Raw genomic sequence first — 22,713 nt, 5'->3', positions numbered from 1 at the left:
TAATTTACTTATAAAAAACTTTGTATTAAAAAATGAATCTACAGATTGGTTTCCGGGCTGGTCACAACATGGCCACTACAATAAACAACCCAACGATGATGGTCTCAGCAGTCAGGACTGCATAGAGCTGAGACGTTACTTTCGTACGCCGCCTGGTGTCCAGACCAGTCGTAGTCCTTTAACCAACAAATACATGTGGAATGATCGAGACTGTAGTGCCAATAACTTTTTAATCTGTGAAAGAGCCATGAGTGATGGTAAGTCTGAATTAAATTTTAAGTAAAGAAATTTACATAAATTTTATTTTATAAAAAAAGATTCCTTGAGACGCAATTGGATTAACGATTGCAATAAAACAGTGTCTTTGAGCAAAGAACATCCCAGAGCTTCCATATGGAGTCCATCGTTTCCCCGCCAATATCCCGACAATGCAAATTGTTTTACAACAATAACAGCACCTGCGGGTTATCGTATAGTCATCGAATTTGAAGAACTTGTTATAGAAAATGAACAAGGGTAAGATGTTGTATATAAAATCAAATAAATTCTCTTTTCTATCCCCTATTTGAAATTATTTATATTTCTAACAGTTGTACTTATGATTATCTAGAGATTACCGAGCCCAAGCTCTCCGAATCTCTTAGATCTTCAACAAAAACCACATCTTCCAAGTATCGTTATGCCCAAAATATCGATAGCAATATACAGAGCAGTCTTAATCTTAATCTCAAATTTAACTATAATAATCCTAATTTAAGATCTTTTCGTAAGCGAAGTTCTTATGACTCAACGTCCGCAACATCCTCAGCAAATAGTTTAAGATTTTTACCCAACTCTCCGACTGAACATGTTTATGCCCCCCAAAATACCGACTACAATGGTTACGATTTGGCTCAAAATAACTATCAAAAACTACTACAAATCTACTCCAGTCTCTATAGTCCACGTAATAATTTCATTATACAAACACCGGATTATCCCAAAGGTAATCCCTATTTGCAACATGCTACAACATCCTCGAATAGTCACAATCATCATAACAATAATAACAATAATAATAACAACAATAATCGAGCTGGCCAAGAAGTTCTACCCAAACGCTTGTGTGGCGACTGGAGTACCAAACTGAAATTGTTGCGTTATGTATCGACTGGCTCCTATTTGGGTTTGCATTTTGTTTCCGATTATTCACATCATTTTGGTGGCTACAAGGCCAAGACTTATATGGAAAATAGTGAGTATTAAAATTTTTCTTAACTCTTGATTTTTTTGGGTTTTATAAATTCACTACGATTTAGTTTTTATGCATTTTATTAAAAATAAAACATTTTCATTCATAAATGTGTGTGAGTGTGTGTCTTTGACAATTATCTTCTAAATATCATATCAACCTTTTTTTTGTAAATTTTAGATTAATATTCAACTTCCCATTTTTCTATGCATTTTCATTTTGATTTTAATTAATTTATCGCCTTTTATACATCATGAAAATCACTAAATTTTTAAATTCCTATAAGGAAATGTTATACATACTCTAGTTGTTCAGATTTTTTATTTTCGTCATGAATTTCGCCCTTAGTTTGTTTTTTCAGCTGTAGAATAGTTAAAATACAAAAAATCCACTAACTAGTTAGTGCCCATCTTTCTCTTATTCGGTAGGAATATAAAAAAGTTAGCACATGTTTCATTTTTATTTTCCATATGCATGTTTAGGTCAGTTTGCTAAGGGAGGTTGTCAGAGTCGTGTCCAATACAGAAGGTTATTAATTTTCTCTTCAAATGTAGATGTTTTGTCAGGTAGTAATGTATAAGATATAATTATCACCTGATACCAGAGCTCACGCGAATGTTCCTTCAGAACGTTGTCCCTCTAATCTCCAATATATCAAGAAGAAAGACACAAGGAATAATAACTTTTAATGTCCTCTTAAAGTCCGTAAGTAGGGTTATGTCTGTAAATACTCGTATATATTGGAGTTAGGAGCATTGTAGTGCTCAGAGCTTCTGAAGGACTAAGTAGTGCGTATTGCACACGAAATTTTATACAGTAAAGAAGTTGCCACTTAAAATCCGTACGCACTGTTGTAATCATAACAACGCCCCCTGTTATCAAAATGGAAAAAAATATACATATGTTTTTAATAACAAATCTACCATTATTCTATAATGTTTAGTTTTAAAAAGTGTAGAGTCTACACTGTAGACACAATGAAAAATGAAGCTAGAGATTTTGTGCAGCTATTAATGTGAGGCATAAAAAGAAAAGCCAGAAAATTTATTCGCAATAAAGACACATAAACCCACAGTTATATATTTTTAAAGCTTAATAAATTACCTTTAATTTCATATATAAAATGTTAACATACGTTGTTTCATTTAAAAGTTATGCTCGCTTGAATCCGTACAGATTTTAAATGGCCACGTCTTTAGATCCACAAAATCGTTCCTTTCTCAATTTAGGGAAGTGGCAAAAGAACTGTTCAACCTTTTTCCCCTCGTTCTCATCACCGTAAGTCCGGCGAATGAGATAGTGGCCAAATATCACAAAGATTCTAGTCATCTAAAAAAACATTGACTTTCGTGTATTAATAAAGGAGAGGTATAATTCCCCAACTTTAACTAGTCTTCTATAACTGGATGCTTCATAACTTGTTTTGTAACAGTGATCTTCGTTAATGCACCATTTATTAACTTACATTTCCAACACATTACAACATGCAGAGAAGTTTCCTATGAATATGGTGAACTTCATAAATATTTGAAGATCAACAATTTTGTTAGCGTACAAACAAGGCTTAGAGCATCCAAGTTCTTCATAGCTATAAACAGTTATTCGTTTTTCAATCTAGACCTATACATACATATAGACAATCCGAAAAAAATTAACTCTTCAGCTCTCAAAATCAGAGAGCTAATAACTACAATCCGAGATTAATCTTCGACTATAGATCGGCTAATAACTAGTTATTGGAGGTAGTAACAATGAATGAAATCCGATGATATGTGAAATTATTGTGTTCTCAAATTTCTAACTATAGTTTATTGGCTTGCCTCTTGATCACTTAATAACCTTATAGGTTAGGTTAGGTTAGATTATAAAGGCAGCTAGTTTTATCAACCAGCTCACTTGGGTCCATTAAATTGGTCCCTTTGTGTTACCCTAAGGATCATGCTCAGGGCCTCAAGAGGCCCTGTCAGAATTGGGTTCAATTCCGAACCAACCTGACGCACGAATGAATGAATCCATCCTCCTGACATCCAGAGTAGATAGATCCGCTAGGCCGTGCAAACATGGACCACCTATTGTCGCAGTCCGCACCCATGCTAGCGCAGGGCAAAGACAGAGGAGATGTTCAATCATCTCATCCTCGTCTTCATCATGGCAACTCCTACAGAAGTCATTGTATGGAGTATTCTATCTCCTAGCATGCGCACCTATCAAGCAATGTCCCGTGAGCACTGATATCAGAGCTCGTAGCCTAGCCCGAGGTAGCCCCGTGAGGGACAGTGAGTCTCGATATCGAGAAATTTGTCAAATTAGACCATCTGAGCTGAGCAGACTCAAATAATTTACGCTGTATGGTTGACTTACAGCAAGATAGCGGTAAACCGACCAAGTGATCGATCTCGTCAATTTGTAGACGTGAGCCTCTTTTGGCCAGTTCATCCGCAATAGCATTGCCAGGTACACCAGAGTTACCTTCACCATCTCCGTGTTTGCGTACAATTGTGACGTTGACGTCTTCTTGGTCCGAGGGACTCGAGTCCAAGAGGGCGTCCTCGTCAACTATATCGTCCAATGGCCCAAAAAATTCACCCACCATTTCAGAGTTGGAGTGGGTGTCCTCTTGAGCAATAGAACTAGTAGTCTCATCGTAAGACACGGGTAGGTTCATTGTCATCCTGAACCAGGTTTCCCTTATCATGCCTTCGGTAAACTCTAAGAATGATCGACTCGAAACCGTAGTAGACCTTTCCTAGATTTTTCCGAAGACGCGCTAAGGACTCCTGGTTCATAATGACCGTGGTCCTCGGGAGCACGGGCTGTGGACCTATGCCGGCGTGCTATCTCGTCAACAGAGACCACGTCCAGTCTAGCTCCTTCCCAAAGGTCGTCCAACAGAGCGACAGCCTGCTTAAAAAGCATGGCAGATCGCTCTCTTGAACATGCCATCAGTTTAAACCGACCGCGATACCAGCCGGCATCATCACACTGAGGGAGGGGGTCCCGGGTTCTCTTTGAGAAGTGACTCGGCAGGTTTGTTGCCTAACCGGTCGATAATTTTCTCGGCGACTCGCCGTCTCAAAAAAGCCTTTCTAGCTGGAGTTACGTAACTTGTGGGGTTTTTATCGCCCTGTTGGGCAGGAGGCACAGCTTGGGAACCCGAAAGCTTGTTCGCAGTTCCTTTACTGGCAGGGAGAGGTGTAGCTTGTGTACCCGAAATCTTGTTCGCAGTACCCTTGCTCACAATCGGCACTTGGTTAGCTGCAGCCAGAGTTTTCAAGCTGACAGCTCCCAAAACAGGGGTTTTTACCGATCCTCTGTCCGTACGGGCCAAGGAAGCTTTCGAGGTGCTTGGGTAATCTCAAATAAGAAAATTACGATCGATTTTACTCGATATCGAATGCGGTAATTCGGCACCCGGTTTGTTAGTTAAGTTTTTAAAAACTGTACGCTGTAAAGGTGCCAGTATTGATAAACCTCTTGATATTTTGGCTATGAGTTTTGAAGTGGCGAAAGAAAAATTATTTTCTGTGAAAAAAGTCATCAACTCTATTTATTCGCCAAAACATCGATACCCACGAGAAAACAAAAGTTGTGATTAAAACTGAATAAAACACATACAAATCTGCTTTTAAGAAGGAACTCATCATAGATAATTAAATTCAGAAAGAGAGATTGTTTGCACTAAAATAAATTTGAGGAAGTATCCCTGCACTTTTTCTTTTGTGTTTTTCTCGCTTACATGTGATCATTTGTTCCTTACATTACTGTATCTAAGAAGCACATCTATTGTTTTCAAAAATTAATCGAAATCCCATTACAAAACCTCCTCTCACATTTCTTATAATTACTTATAGTGCTTTTAATCTTAAAAAATACTATAGAAATTTTTCACAAACACTATTCCGTCTATATTTTATCTCATAACCTATCCTATCACATAACCATCCCAGCTCTAATACACTGCTCATTTGAAAAGGCTCATCTCCTGAGTGTTAGTCTCCAACTATTTTAAATGGACATCTTACAGGAGTAATCAGTTAAAAGCTCAACTTACAATCTAGAATAATACCAAGATATTTACCTCAGTTTGTGGGATTGCTCAGTTTTTTTCGATAATAAATATATAGTCAGGTATAATTATATTTCTTGTAAAATGAAGATAAGGAGAGAACAAGTTCTGATTTACTGCGATTTATTACAAGTTCACGCTTTCCAGCCTTTTTGTACAGGTGAACTTAATACTATTGTGGAATTAACCTTATAGTGAAAATTAATTTGTTACATAAAGGGACTAAACTTCACCCTCCTGAAAATTGGATCTGAGCTCCTTCCTCGACAAAAAAAGGTTACAATTCTTTTGGAACAAAACTAAGGAGATATTCCTGTGTACTATCAGATTACTAATACTGCTTCATTGACACCCATACAAGACACAACAATGTCTAAATTAGCACGTCTATCGACGTCAAACTATTGGGTGTATGACTTAAAAATACCGGATTTACAATAGATGGCGTATCTGTTGAACGTATCTTTGGTCTGAAGACCAAGAATTGGAGGCATTACTACATGAAGATTGTTGTCAAACTCAACAAGAGCTTGCAAAATCATTGGGAGCTAATCAAGCAGCAATTTCAAAACTTTTGCAGGATTAATTCTACAGCAGGCGAATTGGGTAACATACGAATTGAAGCTTAGAGACCTTGAAAGACGATTTTGTATGTATGAAATGCTTCTTGAGCGCTATAAAACAAAAATTATTTTTGCAACGAATCATTACTTGCGATAACAAATGGATCCGTGTCGTACGTGAAGCCCGGCCAACCAGCCGAATCGACACTAAAGCCAAATATCCAAGGCGCTAAAGTAATGCTTTGTATTAGGTGGGACCAAGGGGTCTTATCTATTATGAGCTGCTGAAATATGGCCAGACCATCACAGGGAACCTGTACCGAACGCAACTGATGCGTTTGAAGCGAGTATTGACCAAAAAACACATAGAATTTACGACCAGATACGAAACCGTAATATTTCATCATGACAATGCTCTGCCAAAAGTTGCAATACCTATTAAAAAAGTATTTAAAACTAGTTGATCTAGTTGAGCATTTACTAATGTTAGTTCTTCAAGTTTCTCCAACTCACTCACACCAGCCTGTTCTTATTTATTTGCAAATAAAATATCTAAATTTGTACTGCATACTTTAAGGAGCTTTTTTATTACAGTTGACTGGACTCACAAGAAGAAGAATTTCCGAGTTTTACCCGGATTTTTTAATTTTTTTCTTTACAAACCATCTCCTGAAAATTTCGAATCGAATAAAAAAAATCAGCCAAATCGCTCCAGCCGTTCTCACGTGATGACATTACATACATGGACCATTTCATTTTTATATATATAGATGAAGTGGTTGAGAAGTTTTGCTTTACCAGCTTTATAATCTAGACCGTGTCCCATCCGACTACTATTTCTTTCGATAGATTCATAATGCTTTATCTGTGATACGCTTCAATTTGGAACAGAGTATCCGATATTGACTTGATTCGTTTTTGTCCTCAAAAGATGAGCAGTTCTTTTGGTTCAGAATCCATATGTTGCCAGATAGATGGGAAAGCGTCATGGACAATACTTTGAATACATTTATATTGTCTGCGGACTTGAATCAATAGTTTTACTTAGATATTAGCCCACAATATTTTCCAGTGTTTTCAGAAGAAAAACTTAGCAGGTCTAAATTCCATCGGAATTGTCTGATCTCATTTGAAATAAACGCAATCGTGGTGTCCTTTCATGAGGGATAATATAAGACATATTATGTAAATCCTCAATATCCTAGTATTTATATAATCTATTTCCGATTGTAGTTCAGCTAGTATATTACCAGTAGATTTAGCATTTAATCTTACTCTCTTAGGAATGTTATTTTATAATAATATTCAATTTGTTTACCTTGATTATTCAGCTGTAGAAGGGTGCCATTTATTTATTTATCAATTAAATTAATTTCCATTATTATGCATAAAAGTAATAAATAAACATTTATCTTTTATTTATATATCATACTTTTTATTACAATTCTGCATTAATATTTTTCATAACGTAGTAACTGGGCACAAATCATGTTTATCATTCTATCATTACCACTATTGTGTATAAAATATATTGAAAAATAAAAATGCATTAAACATAAACATTACTTTTATTAATATTTATTTAAATCTACATACAATTTATACATATTTACTACATAAATATTATCAATATTATCTTTACATTATATAATATGTATTTAAATTTATTACTATTTAATTATACGCAAATAAAAAAAACAAAAAAAAATTTAAACAAATAAACTGCACCTGCTGAAAAAAAACGTATGTATATGTAAATAATTAAACAAAAACGTATTAAATCTGTGAAATAAAAACCAACCTGCTACTCCCCTCAACAAAATTGTAAACGTGCAACAAACTAAACATTAACAAACACGCCAAATTAACAAATTTCTTCAAAATTAAATGCAAAATTTTACAACTAAAATAACATAAAATGTGTAATATATATTTAATTGTTAATAAATTCGTTTAATAATTGTTACTACTACTGTACTACTACTACTACTATTTTGTATTACTACTACTTAATTTCTACTACTACTACTATTTAATACTTCCGCTTTTAATTAAAACCTCAAAATTGCAACTATAAAATCTATCCAGGAAGTCATTCGTTTAGTGGTAAGTTGCGTTCGTAACGTATAATTTCATTCATTTCAATTGCGTTCCATTAGATTTGTTTCTTTGTTTTTGTTATTTTGTTTATTGTTGTTATTTTTATAAAGTCCTAACACTTTTTATAAAACTTTTTTCAGTTTGTTAATGTGTATGTGAGTGTGTGGGTGTGTTCTTTTCATTTCAGTTTTATTTTCTTTTTTTTTCAATTCTTTTAAATCTTTTTTTAAATACGTTAGATTTTTAACACTTTATTTTGTTGAAATATTTTGAAATACATTTATGTTGCAATTAAGTTCTTTAGTGACTGTCTAAACACCACTTGGATACAGTAGGTATCTGGCAATTTAAAAAATAAACACAAAAAATATATATCTTAATACAAGCTTATTTTAATACACAATAAAATGCTTTTAGATATTTTGTTAGATTTGTTTTAAATTGTTATTTGTTCTTAATTTAGAAAAAATAAATAAAAAAATATAAAATAGTAGTTTTTAAAATAATGTATGCTTTTAAAAACTAATTTAAATATTCATAACAAAACAAAGTAATCATTTGTAAGAGCCATAAATTATTCCATACAATACTATCAGAAGTAAATCGCTGTCTTTGGCCGTAAAACAGCGCTCGGCATAATCAGAACATATCTCATTAGTAAATGTATTGTACTATTACAAAAAACAAAAAATCTGCAAGTTTTGCTTCATCTGAATAATCGATTGCATTCGGACCCTGGTGTTACAGAGTGCCTGCTCTAGCGTTCATGTTTATGAAACAAATTCTATAGTGATCAATTTTCCACGATAAAGGCGATTTAAAGCAAAACATTTTTAGACGCTGGTGATGTAGGGATCCCTACCCACCTATTACTGTAATGTTTTAGCAAGAATCACCTTCTCAATCAACTTATAAATGTCCGTCCGTCCGTCTGTCGGTCCTCATTAGTAAATGTATTGTACTATAACAAAACATTTTTAGACGCTGGTGATGTAGGGACTCTTACCCACCTATTACTGTAATGTTTTAGCCAGAATCACCTTCTCAATCAACTTATAAATGTCTGTCCGTCCGTCTGTCGGTGTTTATGAAACAAATTCTATAGTGATCAATTTTCCACGATAAAGGCGATTTAAAGCAAAACATTTTTAGACGCTGGTGATGTAGGGATCCCTATTCACCTATTACTTTAATGTTTTAGCAAGAATCACCTCTCAATCGACTTATAAATGTATGTCCGTCCGTCCGTCCGTCTGTCGGTCCTCATTAGTAACTGTATTGTACTATAACAAAAAACCAAAAATCTACAAATTGTTTCGCTTTTGATTTTGATAGCTGAGTAATCAATTGCCTTCGTCCCCTGGGGGTTATGAGTGCCGAATACTGCTCTGGAGTTAATGTTTATGAAACAAATTTTACAGTGATCACTTCTCCACGATAACATCGTTTTAAGTCAAAACATTTTTAGATGTTGATGATGTAGGGACCCTTACCCTCCTATAACTGTAATGTTTTAGCCAGACTCACCTTATTAATCAACTTATAAATGTCTATCCGTCTGTCCGTCCATCCGTTTAGTATTGACCCAAGAAATTCGATTGTTTCCCACCACTTGAAAATAGCAATTCAATTAGTTTTACACTGTAACCACCTAATAAACATATCTATGTTATACATTAGGCTGATCCCAAAAAAGTATTCAAATCTCCCAATTATTAAGCAATTTTACTTAACTGTAATAAAATATTTTTAACCATCCGTTATTAGCAACTAGGGTTTGGGGTCCGGGAAATCCCGGGATTTCCCGTAAATTTATTGTCGGGAATTCCCGGGAAATTTAAATTTGTTTCCCGGGAAAAACGGGAAATTTTAAATTAATTAAAAATACTTTAATATATTTAAATATTACATCTCTGCTTGATGAATGGCTTGTTCCAAATATTAGTGGAGGTTTTAAACACCATTAACGATGCAGTAGAAGCATTAAGCCGAAATGAAACCAGTTTTCTGATAGGTGATGCTATAATGAACACACTTTATGAACAGCAGTTATCTAAAATTTCTACGATTTCTCAAAAAAAGGTTCATTCAATTAAATTAAACCTAAAAACTTCTACATTATAAGATAAATTATAATATAAAAACACAATGTTAAAAATTTATGGACAGCAAATGTATGAACGTCTATTTGACCACAATGTTCCCTCATCTGTTCAAAGTGTTGATGATGAGGTTTCCGAAATAAAAAATGGAGCAAAATTTTAAAAACCAATTAGAATACTCAATCAATATTGAAAAGGAAAGCCCTAAACATTTAAAATCAAATGCTGAAAGTTTTAAGCGGGAATTAGATTTATTTGAAGCAAATAACAATCGGAGAATACATTTTGATTGTCTTTATAATATTTTAATAACGATAAAGTCAACACATGTTTAAAGCAAAAGAGTTTTCTTGTCGAATGACTTATTGAATGCTTTAGTAATTTTGACAAATCAAGTTTTTAAAAAAATAGTTCTATGACGGACATTATTTTTATGATATAATATCGGTATTCACAATGTAGAGTACTTTCTATAGCAAAGTAGCAAAAGAGCAGTTTACCACAAAACAAAATACTTTTTAAACTATATGAGGTAATTTTGAATTTCATATTTTTGTTTTGAAATGAATTTAATTTTATTTTAAGATATATATATTTTATATAAAAAAAATATATGACAGAAAAATCAAAAGATAGAATCTAAAAAGTGCATTAAAAATCCCATTAACATATTAATCGACATCGAATTATAAAGATACGTTCACAATTTATAAAATTTTGTGACACTTAATTGCTCTTTTACTCTACTATATCATGAATACCGCTAATATATTTATATAAATAATATTTTAACAAACTTATTTTGGTTTTATGTGGGTACAATTGAATTGTAATGTATTGTTTTTCTTTTTTTTTAATAAAATGACACAATTTTATAAAATAATTTTCTTTTTTTTCATTCCCATTTCCCGGGAAATTAAATTAACCGGGAAACCCCAAACCCTATTAGCAACTGATCTGGTTGATACAGACAAACATTTTTTTATTGTAAATTTTTTTAATCACCCTAAATTTTAAGCTATTTTTTGATAAAATAATATTTTTACTGCAATTTTTTTTGTATTACTCTATTAAATACATTGCATTTAATATTGTTATGTTTTCGAAATAAAAAGTGAAGAGATTATTTTCAAACGCGCCTTTTTTATTGATATCAATTTGATACATTGCAACTAGTCTCGATTGAAAATGATTGCGACTAACGGAGGGTTAATATTCCTTTGATTTATCAAAATAACCTATATTAGTTGAGATCATCGACAACTATTTTTTTGTTTTGTTCCCCAACAAATGATACTACCCTAGTGCATATATATACAATATGTTCACATATTTGTTTCCAACTCGAATACATACTTGCAAATACTTTATTACTTACCGCATAATATGGTCAATGTTTATGGACAGTGAACAAAAAACCTGCATAAGTTTATATTTATGTATACGGCTTTATAAATTCTTTTTCATTAAATTGAAATAAAACTGGTAAAAGCATGCATAAATTAAATTGTAGAATTTTAAAATGCAAACTAAATAATAGTTTCTAAAACACATTAAAATTTTTATTGTAATAAAGTAAATTATAATTTACATCTTTTGTACGTGAATAATGCAACCATTCACTGCCTACTTAAAATTTAAAATAATATTACTCATACGCAGAGTGGGGAGGAATGCACGTAGCTTTCACAAATAAATATACATATATGTATCTATCAGTGCTTATTTACTTATGGTTTAAAAAGATTGATAATTTTTACCCGTAGCCATTGATTTAAATTTAATGTCAGGTTACCTTTTAGGTAAATTTATCTGCAGGGTATTTAACACCGTAAATATCTATTTGTTAAAATTACGTGCACAAGACCTCTAAACTTATTCAATCTAGTTCAACAGTTCTCCAATGGGGGTCCGTATAAATCATGAAAACACTGTATTCTAATTTGTTTTCCAATTTTAATTTTACAAAAAAGAAATGTTTTTATTTGATTTATAATATCTTCTTTCTCGACATAAAATTTTATTTTCTCAATTTAAATGTGTGTTTTCTTAATATTAATTTCAATTGGTTTTTTCTCAATATTAACTTGCTCTTCTTAATTACAATTTCTGTTTTCTCAATATTAAATTGGATATGTTTTGTTTTTTTGCTTCGAAAATATTTTGTGCCAACAAAGCGTCATATGCGGGAATTTTGCTATGCTTATTTAATTTGAGATGGTTTGAACTGTTCAGAAGGGGTGATTTTGACACGAAAAACAAAGATCGCCCAAAGATCGAAACGGTCGTCGAAAGTGATATTGAGATGACAGTTATAATGATTACATTGAAATCGATAAAGGCCATGATCTTAAAATATATATAACTGACGTTATTAACCGCGTACATAAGAGTTGCAAAATATTTAATAAATCAAATGATAAACACAAATATTGCAATATTGTTTTGTTGCAAGAAAAGCATGGAGTTCATATTCTACATGATTTTGAACATCGTTGAACATCTTTGTCTAACATGGTAATAAACTTTTTGCGTATTTGTAAATGCATCAATCATTCACTGCCTGACTTCAAATTAGCCACGTTCACTGACAATGATAGCAAACTTTGGACAGATTCCCTTTATTGTGTAATTCCCTAAGACCACTTTATTAAGCAAAGATTCGGTAACGTTGATAGAGCTTGATGTATAATACAATTTGTTATAAATAATTTAGAAATTGTGAATAATTAATTTACTAAAGAATTAGTTACTCAATTTAAAATCCGAATTAATGAACGACATAAAAAAGTTCTTAATACGTTTATATTGTATTTGAATTCAGGATCCTGTCCAACTAGCTCAAATGTTTTAAAGCATAGCTCCAAAACGGAAACTAAAGGGTTTGGTAGTCAATTGTTTTGTAGATTGTTCGGGAGTTAATCTGATCAGAATATTTCTGTTGAAAATTTAATGATGGACTTTGTTTTCGAATGTTTTTTAACATTATCAACACTTGAATTGTTAACTTTAACGTAATTTTTTTTTTTTAACAATAAAATATTAAAAAACCGACATCAAAACTTCATTCTTTACTTTTTTAAAAAAAGTTTAATTATTCGAATAATTCGATTAATTTTAAACGTGTGATCGAATTATTCGAACAAGTTAAAATGTCTTATTCGAATTATTCGTTTTAGTCGAACAAGAGAAAAATCGAATAATTCGAATACCCTAATGACAGCATTAAATGTTAAATCTTGAAGCTGCTAAAAGGTCTAGAAATAGAGCATTCTAGTTTTGTCCGTTAAGATAATTCATGAAGCTGCTGGAAGATGGCGCTATATATAAATAGTGGCAGCAGTTGCAGTCACTTTATTATCTAACAATAGAAATTATTAAGCATGGAGTCTGTAGGGTCTATTGTGTATTGGTCTCATTCCATATGCTGTGGAATTTCTCGAAGTACTTATCGAAACTAACACAATTCCATTTTAGGTGCGCTAATTTTATTTATTTTGTCTAAAAATAGTTTTTTTCGAAGAACGTGCAATTTGTCTCACAGCTATGTATATGGACTCATTTTATCCAGTTTCAATACACGCAGAGAAAAAATATAATTGGGCATGGTTACTGTAACCATTTAAATAGTGTTACAAGATTTTTAACAATATTATAGTTACAGTAACTATTTACATGATTGTGGTAACTATAATATGGTTATGATTCACATGATTGTATCAACCATATATATGGTTACAATAAACAAATATATGTTTGTGGCAACCATATTTATGATGAATAATTTTCTCAGATTATGATAAGCCTTAAGCCGAGAGCACCATAATATGATAAGTCCTTCATCATATGAATGGTTGTCACAAACATATATTTGTTTACTGTAACCATATATATGGTTGATACAATCATGTGAATCGAAAATTAACCATATTATGGTGACCACAATCATGTAAATGGTTACTGTGACTATAATATAGTTAAAAAACTTGTAACAATATTGAAATGGTTACAGTAACCATGCCCAACCATATTTTTTCCCTGCGTGTAGAATCGAATAAATCAACTCAGAAGTTGTTATAGATTTAGTATAACATTCCTTAAGAAGCAAGTGCCATTGAATGATTCAGTAAGGAACTAATTCTATAAAGAATGGATCCTCAATGGAATAAATAGTACAGCAGTACTAAGGAATTTAGCCTATGAATTAATTCGTAATGAATCCACTAAAGGAATGGTTGAGAGATACAATTTAATTTGATTTAGAAAATATAATTAAGAATTAATTACCATACATATCTTAATTATAATTTATAACTTATGGAGCCTAATTCGAAATAATTCAAATGCAAAACAATCGCATTTGGTGTATCAGCACGAATTTGAAGCTAAATATGTAAGTGTTTTTCCCCAAATGGGGCTGATTCCTTTATTTACTCTTACTCTTTTATTGCTAAAATAATTCAAAACTAATATTTTATCGCTGTAAATAAAACATTGAATTTTTTGCTGCAGCACATTTGTAAATATTTTTATACAATAAAAACTTAATTTACATAACTACCTTTATTTTAAAATTAAATTTACTTTATTTATTAAACAATAAAACCAAACTATAGTTTATTTTTGTGTACTTTGCCTCTTTATTTATGTAAATTCTTTTTTTTATTTTATTTATTTGTTTGTCTATTTAATATTTAAATATTTATTTAATTGTTTTCAGATTAATTGTTGCATGCACTACATAACTTTGCAAAGGCATTTGATATTTGTACATTTTTTGTGTGTAATAAATGTTTTTTTTTCTATTAAATTCTATGTGAAATTTTATTGCAGAAATGTTTGAGAAAAAAAAAAGTTAAATAAAAAAAACCTAATATGTAAAAATATGAAAAACTAAAATTCTTGGAATGTTTTGTTTTGTTTCTTGTGTGTTTTTTTTCATGTTGCAGCTGCATCTGAATGCTCGAATGAACGTTTGAAACCCTACAATGGTTCTTGCTATCTATTCGTATCGTATCCGGAAGTAGATTGGTGGACTGCACAACAAGTCTGCAGGGGTATGGGAGCCAAACTGACATCTGTTTCATCGGCTGATGAGCACAGGTGAGTAAATTTTAATAAATTTCTATAGAAACCAATAAAATATTTTGCAAAGATACAATATATCAAATATCCTTTTAAATTTCTACTAATTCCTCAATTGTTCTCAATTGTTTTATCTAATATTTATTTTCATTTCCTTTATTTTTTACAATTTCTAATGAATCAATTGAAAACTCCAAAAAAAAAAACAATTTAGATTTATAACCTCCAATATCCGTAATCAAATTGACTACTCGCCACAACTGATTTATTGGCTGGGGGCCGAATTGGAAAAGAATGGTCAATTCGAGTGGACAGATGACTCTAAAATGAGTTTTCAGGTATGTAACACAAGATGAAGCTGCATTTCAAATAAGAAAAACTGCTATTGTTTAACTATTTTATATACTTTCATCATACATTCCTTTTATTGTTATTAAGTATCTATGTATTTTGTGCTCCCTATTGTGGCAACTTTTGGTTACTGCAAACAGAATCAGAAATAAAAATAAAAATTCTTTCAGTTCATATTACTTACTTAATTGAATTTATTATTTTCCATTAGTACTCTTCCAAATGGCTGAATGGTTGCCTCAATGGTTGGCTGACTGCTGGCTGGCAGGCAGGTTGTTTTTGGTCTGTCGGTTAGCTGCATGCCCCAATACATTGAACACAGCTTAGTTTGGCCAAATATTTTGTCATTGCAAAGGGTCCTGCTTCTTTTTTGTTCTTTTTCCTTTAATGGCTTGTATTTTAGATTAGAAATTATAAATTGCTTTTAAACAGTAGCGTATTTGGTTTTTGTGGTTTCGAATGGTTAATATTGAAAAATTTAAATTTTAAAACATGTTAGATGGTTAACATTGTCGTCATATAGCTAAAATATTTTACAATTTTATTAAGAGAATGATTTTAAAATACCTTTTAATTGTTTAAAATGATTTTCAAGTATTTAAGGTTTATACCAGATACGTTTTCTTGACTAATCTTGTCGGAATAATATTTTTTTTTAATACAAGTACCACTTTGAAAAGCTTTGCCTTTTTGACTAATTTTATTTAAATGCAATTTATCGGGTGTTTGACTTAAAAATGCGGGATTTTTTTCCACTTTTGTACATTATAAATTTATTCAAATTATTTTCCATTGTTAGCTATGCCCTTTTTCAATCTTTCTGTTAATATATGGATTCCGAGCCGAATGAAATGCTCATCATTTGAGATCAAGAACGAATCAAGCCAATACTGTGTTCCTAAGTGAGGTGTATCTCAGAGAGAGCGTTCTGCATTGATCGAAACAAATAGTAGTTGGACGGGGCTACTTTTAAAAAGGTATTGCAACATGGGTCCGAGCGTTGTCATGATTGAATCGGTATCGTTCCGAACACGTTCCCTGTAATGGTCAGGTCAGATTTTAGCAGCTCATAATAGATAGGACGCTTTTGGTCCCACCAAATACATAGAATTACCTAAGCGCCATGGATATTTGGCTTCGGTGTCAATTCGGCTGTTTGGTCGGGCTTCACATACGATCTCTTATGCTTCGGGTTATCGTAATGGATCCATTTTTCATCGCAAGTTATGATTTGGTGTAAAAATGGAAAAATACACGCGGTTGACTCAATAAGTCTGCGACTTTTGGAATTTCACAACAGGAATCTGTCATTTAGTTTGTGTCTGACAGCCATTTTTTTTTAAAAAACAAACACAAACTCCGAAGCGTTTTGCTTGTCTGCAGATAACCCTCAGATTAATAGCCCAGCACACTATCGACTAATCTATCAGGGAGAAAATAGACAAAAATGTGAATTTCGTATTTCACTCAAACCAAGGCTAAGCTTTATAAATAATATGGGAACTCTGCACCATCAATTTCAAAGGTAGATTAGTGGTTTGCTGAATTTCGTTGTGGCCGTTCCAGCCCAGTTGAGGTTTCAATACCCGAAACAATTGAAAAAAATTAAATTGTTCAATCTAGGATCGGAGATTTATAGTGCCAGGGATTGTGGAAGCTATATACATTTAACATGGCTCAGTGGTTTCAATTTTTAATGATCACTTGGGTATGAAAAAGCTTTCCACAAGTCGTGTGAAAACTTCACAGGAATGTTTGGCGTTGCTCAGCAGCAATATGGAAGAGCTTTTGAGCCGTTTTGTGGATCCATCAAGACACACCAGCACCAGCTCGGCTAGGTCTTGAAAAAACAAGCTTGACTGTTCTATTTATCTCCTGTAATTTCAGAGTGGTAGGCATTTGAAAATTAAAATTTTGGTCCGCTTTTTTCAAAATATAGGGCGTATTTTTGGACCAAATGGACTCGAATTTATTTTGTTAATTAGATAACTAAATTACCAATATTATATGAAAGATTTCAGAGCAATATCAATTATGGTTCCAAAAATAAACGATTTTAAATTTAAAATAATAGATTTTTGCTGTTTTTTATTAAAAAATTAAAACTTTCTTTACCCCCTGGTTATACCTTTATAATGATAATGATAAACTTCAAAATGGTTGTCTAAATAACAACAAATGTCATTTATTGTTATGATGAATATTTGTCAAGTATAGACAGGGGGTTAAGAACATATAACAATTTTATATTTTTCTGTAAATTATCTTTATAGAAAACATTTTGGTATAAAAAACATGTCCTATTTTTCGAATATATTGCCCCTACGCCCTTCAGAATTTTACCTACTTTTTATCAATATTTCAACTTTGGGCTACATGTTCTAAAATCTAAGCAGCTTTGGAAACCTTGATGTATTTTCTATTTATCCCCAAAGTATTTTGTTATCCCCGAATGAAATGTCGACCCTATGGGCAAAATTGTAAAAAATATAATTTTTGGGATTTTCACTCCAATTTTAAGGTATTATGGGATTTCCTTTGACCTTCTGTTTTTTACAATTTTATATTTAGAATGACAAATTTAAAAAACGTTGAAAAATTCATTTAGTTTTGTTAATAAATAAAGATTTTACTTATTATTACTTATTTATTGAGTTTCAAAAACTAAAATTTGTATCAAAATTTTAATATTAGGAACAATTTGATCCACATTTATTATGAACTATTTTTTTTTTTTTTTTTTTTTTTTTTTTTAAATAAGTTAATTTTTAGTCTTAAAAAAAATCAAGTCAATATCTCAATTAGATTCAAAAATAGTCGACTCTAAAACTCAGCCATTCAAAACTATTGTACTTTTTCATATTTTAGTATAAAAGGTGACTAAGTTAGAATCATTGACTTGTTGCTGAATAAAATATTAAAAAAAAATTATTCAAAAAAATATATGAGACTGCGCTTTCAAAAATATTAAAATCTTTGAAATCGAAAGGGAAACAAAAAAATAATACGTGTTTACATGTCGAAGGTATCCTAATTTGAGTCCCCATAGCGCTGCCTCTGAATTTTAATCGAATACTCCTTGGCTACGCCAACGGCAAATTTTATCCCGATCGGACAAGCCGTTTAGATATGCCAGATTTATTTCCAACAAATTTTGATTCACAGTGGTTACACTCAAGCAAATAAAAGTATATTGATTTCCTTCAATTCATAATTACAACAATAAAAATTTTAATATTTTGTGGAAAATGAATCCCAGAATTCCCAGAAATATTAAAAAATTCCATAAATGTGATTTTTAGATGTATTTACCAAATAATAGGAAATATCTGAGGGCTAATTACAGCAATCGAACATAATCGAATACTTATTCGAACGTTGCGAGTTTTTTTATTTTTGCGATTTTCTTATTCGATATCAAATAAAATGTATAGAAAATTATAACGATTGTAATCGATAACGAACGTGTTTTTATTCTAACGCGAGTGCGACGATCTGCCCCCTGTACTTTTAGCACAAGTTTAACCTGGACATCATCCACTCAGCCAGGCAAAAATCGTGAATTACCTTATTATATTCCAACAGTTAAGCAAGTAGTCATTATAGACAGTAATTGTCACTAATGTCTGATCACTTGGCTCATTTGACACGTATGTGCTCTATGTAGTGCAGAGGTAAGTCAATTGGTTACTTTATACATCCGATGTTATCTAGCGTGAAGTCAATTGTCACTTACATATCCCTATGTAATGTAGAGTGTAGTCACTTTTTGAGTAATTCGTAAAAACTGGTTTTATACAAATTGTTTTGATATAATTCTCAAACAGTTTATTTTTTTTTGTTTAATTAAACGGACATGCCATGTAACCTAGCATGAAGTCAATTGCTACTTAAATATTTCTAAGTAATATAGAGTGTAGTTACTTTATTTTGTACTGTACTTTATAAAATAATTATTTTACCAACAAGAAGTAGAGTAGTCGGAGGTAGGTATGTTTACAAGCAATCGGTTATTGGACTGTCTCTCAGCTGTCTTTTAAATTGACTGTTTCAGGTCAATAAGCATTTATAAATGTTAAAAAAAAACTATATAGTTACCAGTTAGGAAGATAGTGACGTAACTGACTTTATGTAATCTATTCAATGTGTTGACTACTTTGGAGCATATATCAGACAGTCTCATTATAATAAAAAAGGGTGACGTGATAGGAAAAAATCACTAGTTGGGGACAGTCACTAAAAACTGATGGGATATTTGTACTCACATACTATTACAACATACATATTTATATATTAACCCATATTACCATAGTTACTATTTCAAATCTTTACTCTTCATATTATCATTTCTAATTTCATTTCATTACTTTTCATTTTACTTGCTTTTGTTGTATGCATAAATATATACACACATATGTATGTGACTAACTAACTATTATTACATTACATTACTTACTCTACTCTCTTAAACATTATCTCTTTTTAGGGTTGGTTACCTGGCCAGGGTCAGTTTGATGTACTGCCCTCCGACGCCACTTGCCTCGGTTTGCAATGGAAAATGTCCCCCACACCGATGTTGCCATCTGGTCTTTATTGGCAGTCGCAAAAGTGCAATAAAGTCGGTGGTTATGTGTGTAAGAAACCAAAGGAATCTTTTGGTAATTTTGCTTTTAGTAATTTTACGGTAACAGGAACGGAAGGACGTCTCGTATCACCAGGTATGTACAAAAGCTGACATGAACACAGTTCAACATTATTCGATGAGTAAATATCCTTAAAATGGAACATTACAAACAAAACTTCTTGAACACAAATAAACATGGCAACATGAGTGTGTGTGAATGTGTGTTTAAGACACTTGTAATGGTATTTTGTAGTTCCTGTACAAGTTTAACGAGTGTGTTGAATGAATGAATGCTGTTGCAACATTTTCCAATTTAAGTTGAAATTCATGTTTCATGTCCATGATAAGTATTTTGCTTTAATGTTTTGTTCTTGAGAACAACTGTGGAGATTTTCATACAAAATACAAGATTTATTTGGATTAAATGTATGAAATCTAATAAAAAATTAAAATCATTTATGGTACATAGCTGGACATGACATTTGAGTAGATAGCCCAGCAAAATTCTTAATATGAATATTGATTAAGCTGAAAGTTCGAAAGCAAATAGTATTTTATGAAGAAGCCACCTTAAAGCTACTTTTCCGCATACACCGTAATCAGCACCGAAAACGAAATTTCGAAAAAAGATCGTTTCAGAAATCGGCAACGAAAATTGGTAACGAAACGGCACCGATCAGTAACGAAAAACCTGTCATTTGGGGCCGGAACGAAACCAACTTCAAGTAGGTTGTTTTCGGTATAAACTCGTCAAATAAAAAATATCAGTGTATCTTAGACCCTTTGAAAAATCAAACAATTATTGGGTGTATGACGTAAAAATGCGAGATTTTTTACAAATTTTTAGCTTTTATTTTTAAACAGTTGTACAATATAAATTTATTCAAAATATTGTCCACTGTTAGCTATGACCTTTTCCCATCTTTCTGAGCCAAAAAAAAAACTGATCATCTTTTGAGGTCATGAACGAATCAAGCTAATATCTGTGTGTCTGTTGAAAACATGATATGACCCAAACGAAAGGAGCTAGCTGGCTGAAATTTTCCAAAAATACTCTCTGTGGATAATGTTTCTTTGGTATTGAAAATGGGCAATATCCGTCTACGCTTTCACCTAAACACCATACGAATGTCCACCCAGAATACTGTTTGAACATCCTGATAAAACTCTGCACAAATTAGTGCAAACATTGTCCCTCAGAAAATAAGGGGGACCTCGTATTAAACGATCCAATTTTGCTAAAATATTTATTATTTGCTTTTGAGATGACGGAGATCAATTTAATTGAAATTCCTATTAGAACGTATGAAATTTAACAATTTATATATATGGGGCATTTCATGTCAAGTGAACCAACTTTTGAAATCGATGTCTTCCGATCGGGATGAAATTTGCACCAAGGTTAGCTCTATTGGATAGTAACTCAGACACAATTTTTCAACAACATCGGTCGAGAACTCTCTGAGTTATAGGGGGTAAAATTTTGACAATTTGGTCAAACAGGGGTTTTTTCTTATCCATGTAACTTATTACCTATTGTTCTTAGCAAAATGTGTCCCAAATAGTATAGATAGCTATTTCTTCGATCTTTCGAAAAAAAATATTTAAAAAAAAAATAAATAATTAATAATATTTTTAATATTTTTTTTCCGAAATCAAAAACTTTTTTGACTTTTTTTTAAAATGCGTCCTTTTTTTTTTTTTTTTTTTTTTCTTCAAATAAAGTTTAGATATTTTCCTTGAACACCTACTTGGTCGCTTAGTGGGATGCGAGTGGGATATCTATCAAAATAAATATTTTGTAACTCAAAACATAAAATTTTTGACTTTTTTTGCAAAATCAAAAACTTTGTTGACTTTTTTTTTCAAAATGGACCCTTTTTTAATCTTTTTTTTTAGGTCAAACAAAAGCTTAGATATTATCCTTGAAGACCCTTTTGGTCGCTTAGTGGGATGCGAGTGGGATATCTATCAAAATAAATATTTTTTAACTCAAGACTTACAATTTTTGACTTTTTTTTTTGCAAATACGATTTTTTTTCAAAATGGGCCCTTTTTTTAAAATTTTTTTTGTAGTCAAAAGAAAGCTTAGGTCCATTCCTTTAAGATATTTTTAGTCCCTTAGTGGGATGCGAGTGGGATATCTATCAAAATAAATATTTTTTAACTCAAGACTTACAATTTTTGACTTTTTTTTTGCAAAATCAAAATTTTTTTCCAATATGGGCCCTTTTTTAATTTTTTTTTTGCTCAAAAGAAAGCCTAGGTCCATTCCTTTAAGATATTTTTAGTCCCTTAGTGGGATGCGAGTGGGATATCTATCAAAATAAATATTTTGTAACAATTTTTTAATTTTTTTTTGCAAAATCGAAATTTTTTTCCAATATGGGACTTTTTTTAAAAATGTTTTTTTGCTCAAAAGAAAGCTTAGGTCTTTTCCTTTAAGACCTATTTTGTCACTTAGGAAGATGTGAGTAGGATATCTATTAAAATAAAAATGTTGTAACTCAAGACATTCAATTTTTGACTTTTTTTTTTGCAAATACGATTTTTTTTTCAAAATTTGCCCTTTTTTAAAAATTTTTTTTTAG

General features: G+C 31.7%; 1 protein-coding gene across 1 annotated transcript in view; it reads left to right on the top strand.

Moving 5' to 3' along the window:
- LOC135958499 (uncharacterized) overlaps nucleotides 1-22,713 on the top strand; it is a 106,825-nt gene that overhangs the window by 28,374 nt on the left and 55,738 nt on the right. Inside the window, exons 6-11 of the mRNA XM_065509406.1 lie at nucleotides 45-257; nucleotides 318-516; nucleotides 591-1,234; nucleotides 15,012-15,165; nucleotides 15,362-15,485; nucleotides 19,985-20,216. Of these exons, the coding sequence (XP_065365478.1) occupies nucleotides 45-257; nucleotides 318-516; nucleotides 591-1,234; nucleotides 15,012-15,165; nucleotides 15,362-15,485; nucleotides 19,985-20,216 (1,566 nt within the window). The remainder of the gene's footprint in view (nucleotides 1-44; nucleotides 258-317; nucleotides 517-590; nucleotides 1,235-15,011; nucleotides 15,166-15,361; nucleotides 15,486-19,984; nucleotides 20,217-22,713) is intronic.

Source organism: Calliphora vicina, chromosome 4, assembly GCF_958450345.1.
Source record: "Calliphora vicina chromosome 4, idCalVici1.1, whole genome shotgun sequence".
Taxonomy (NCBI): domain Eukaryota; kingdom Metazoa; phylum Arthropoda; class Insecta; order Diptera; family Calliphoridae; genus Calliphora; species Calliphora vicina.
Note: the sequence above shows the minus strand (reverse complement) of the source record. Positions and strands in the feature narration are given on the sequence as shown.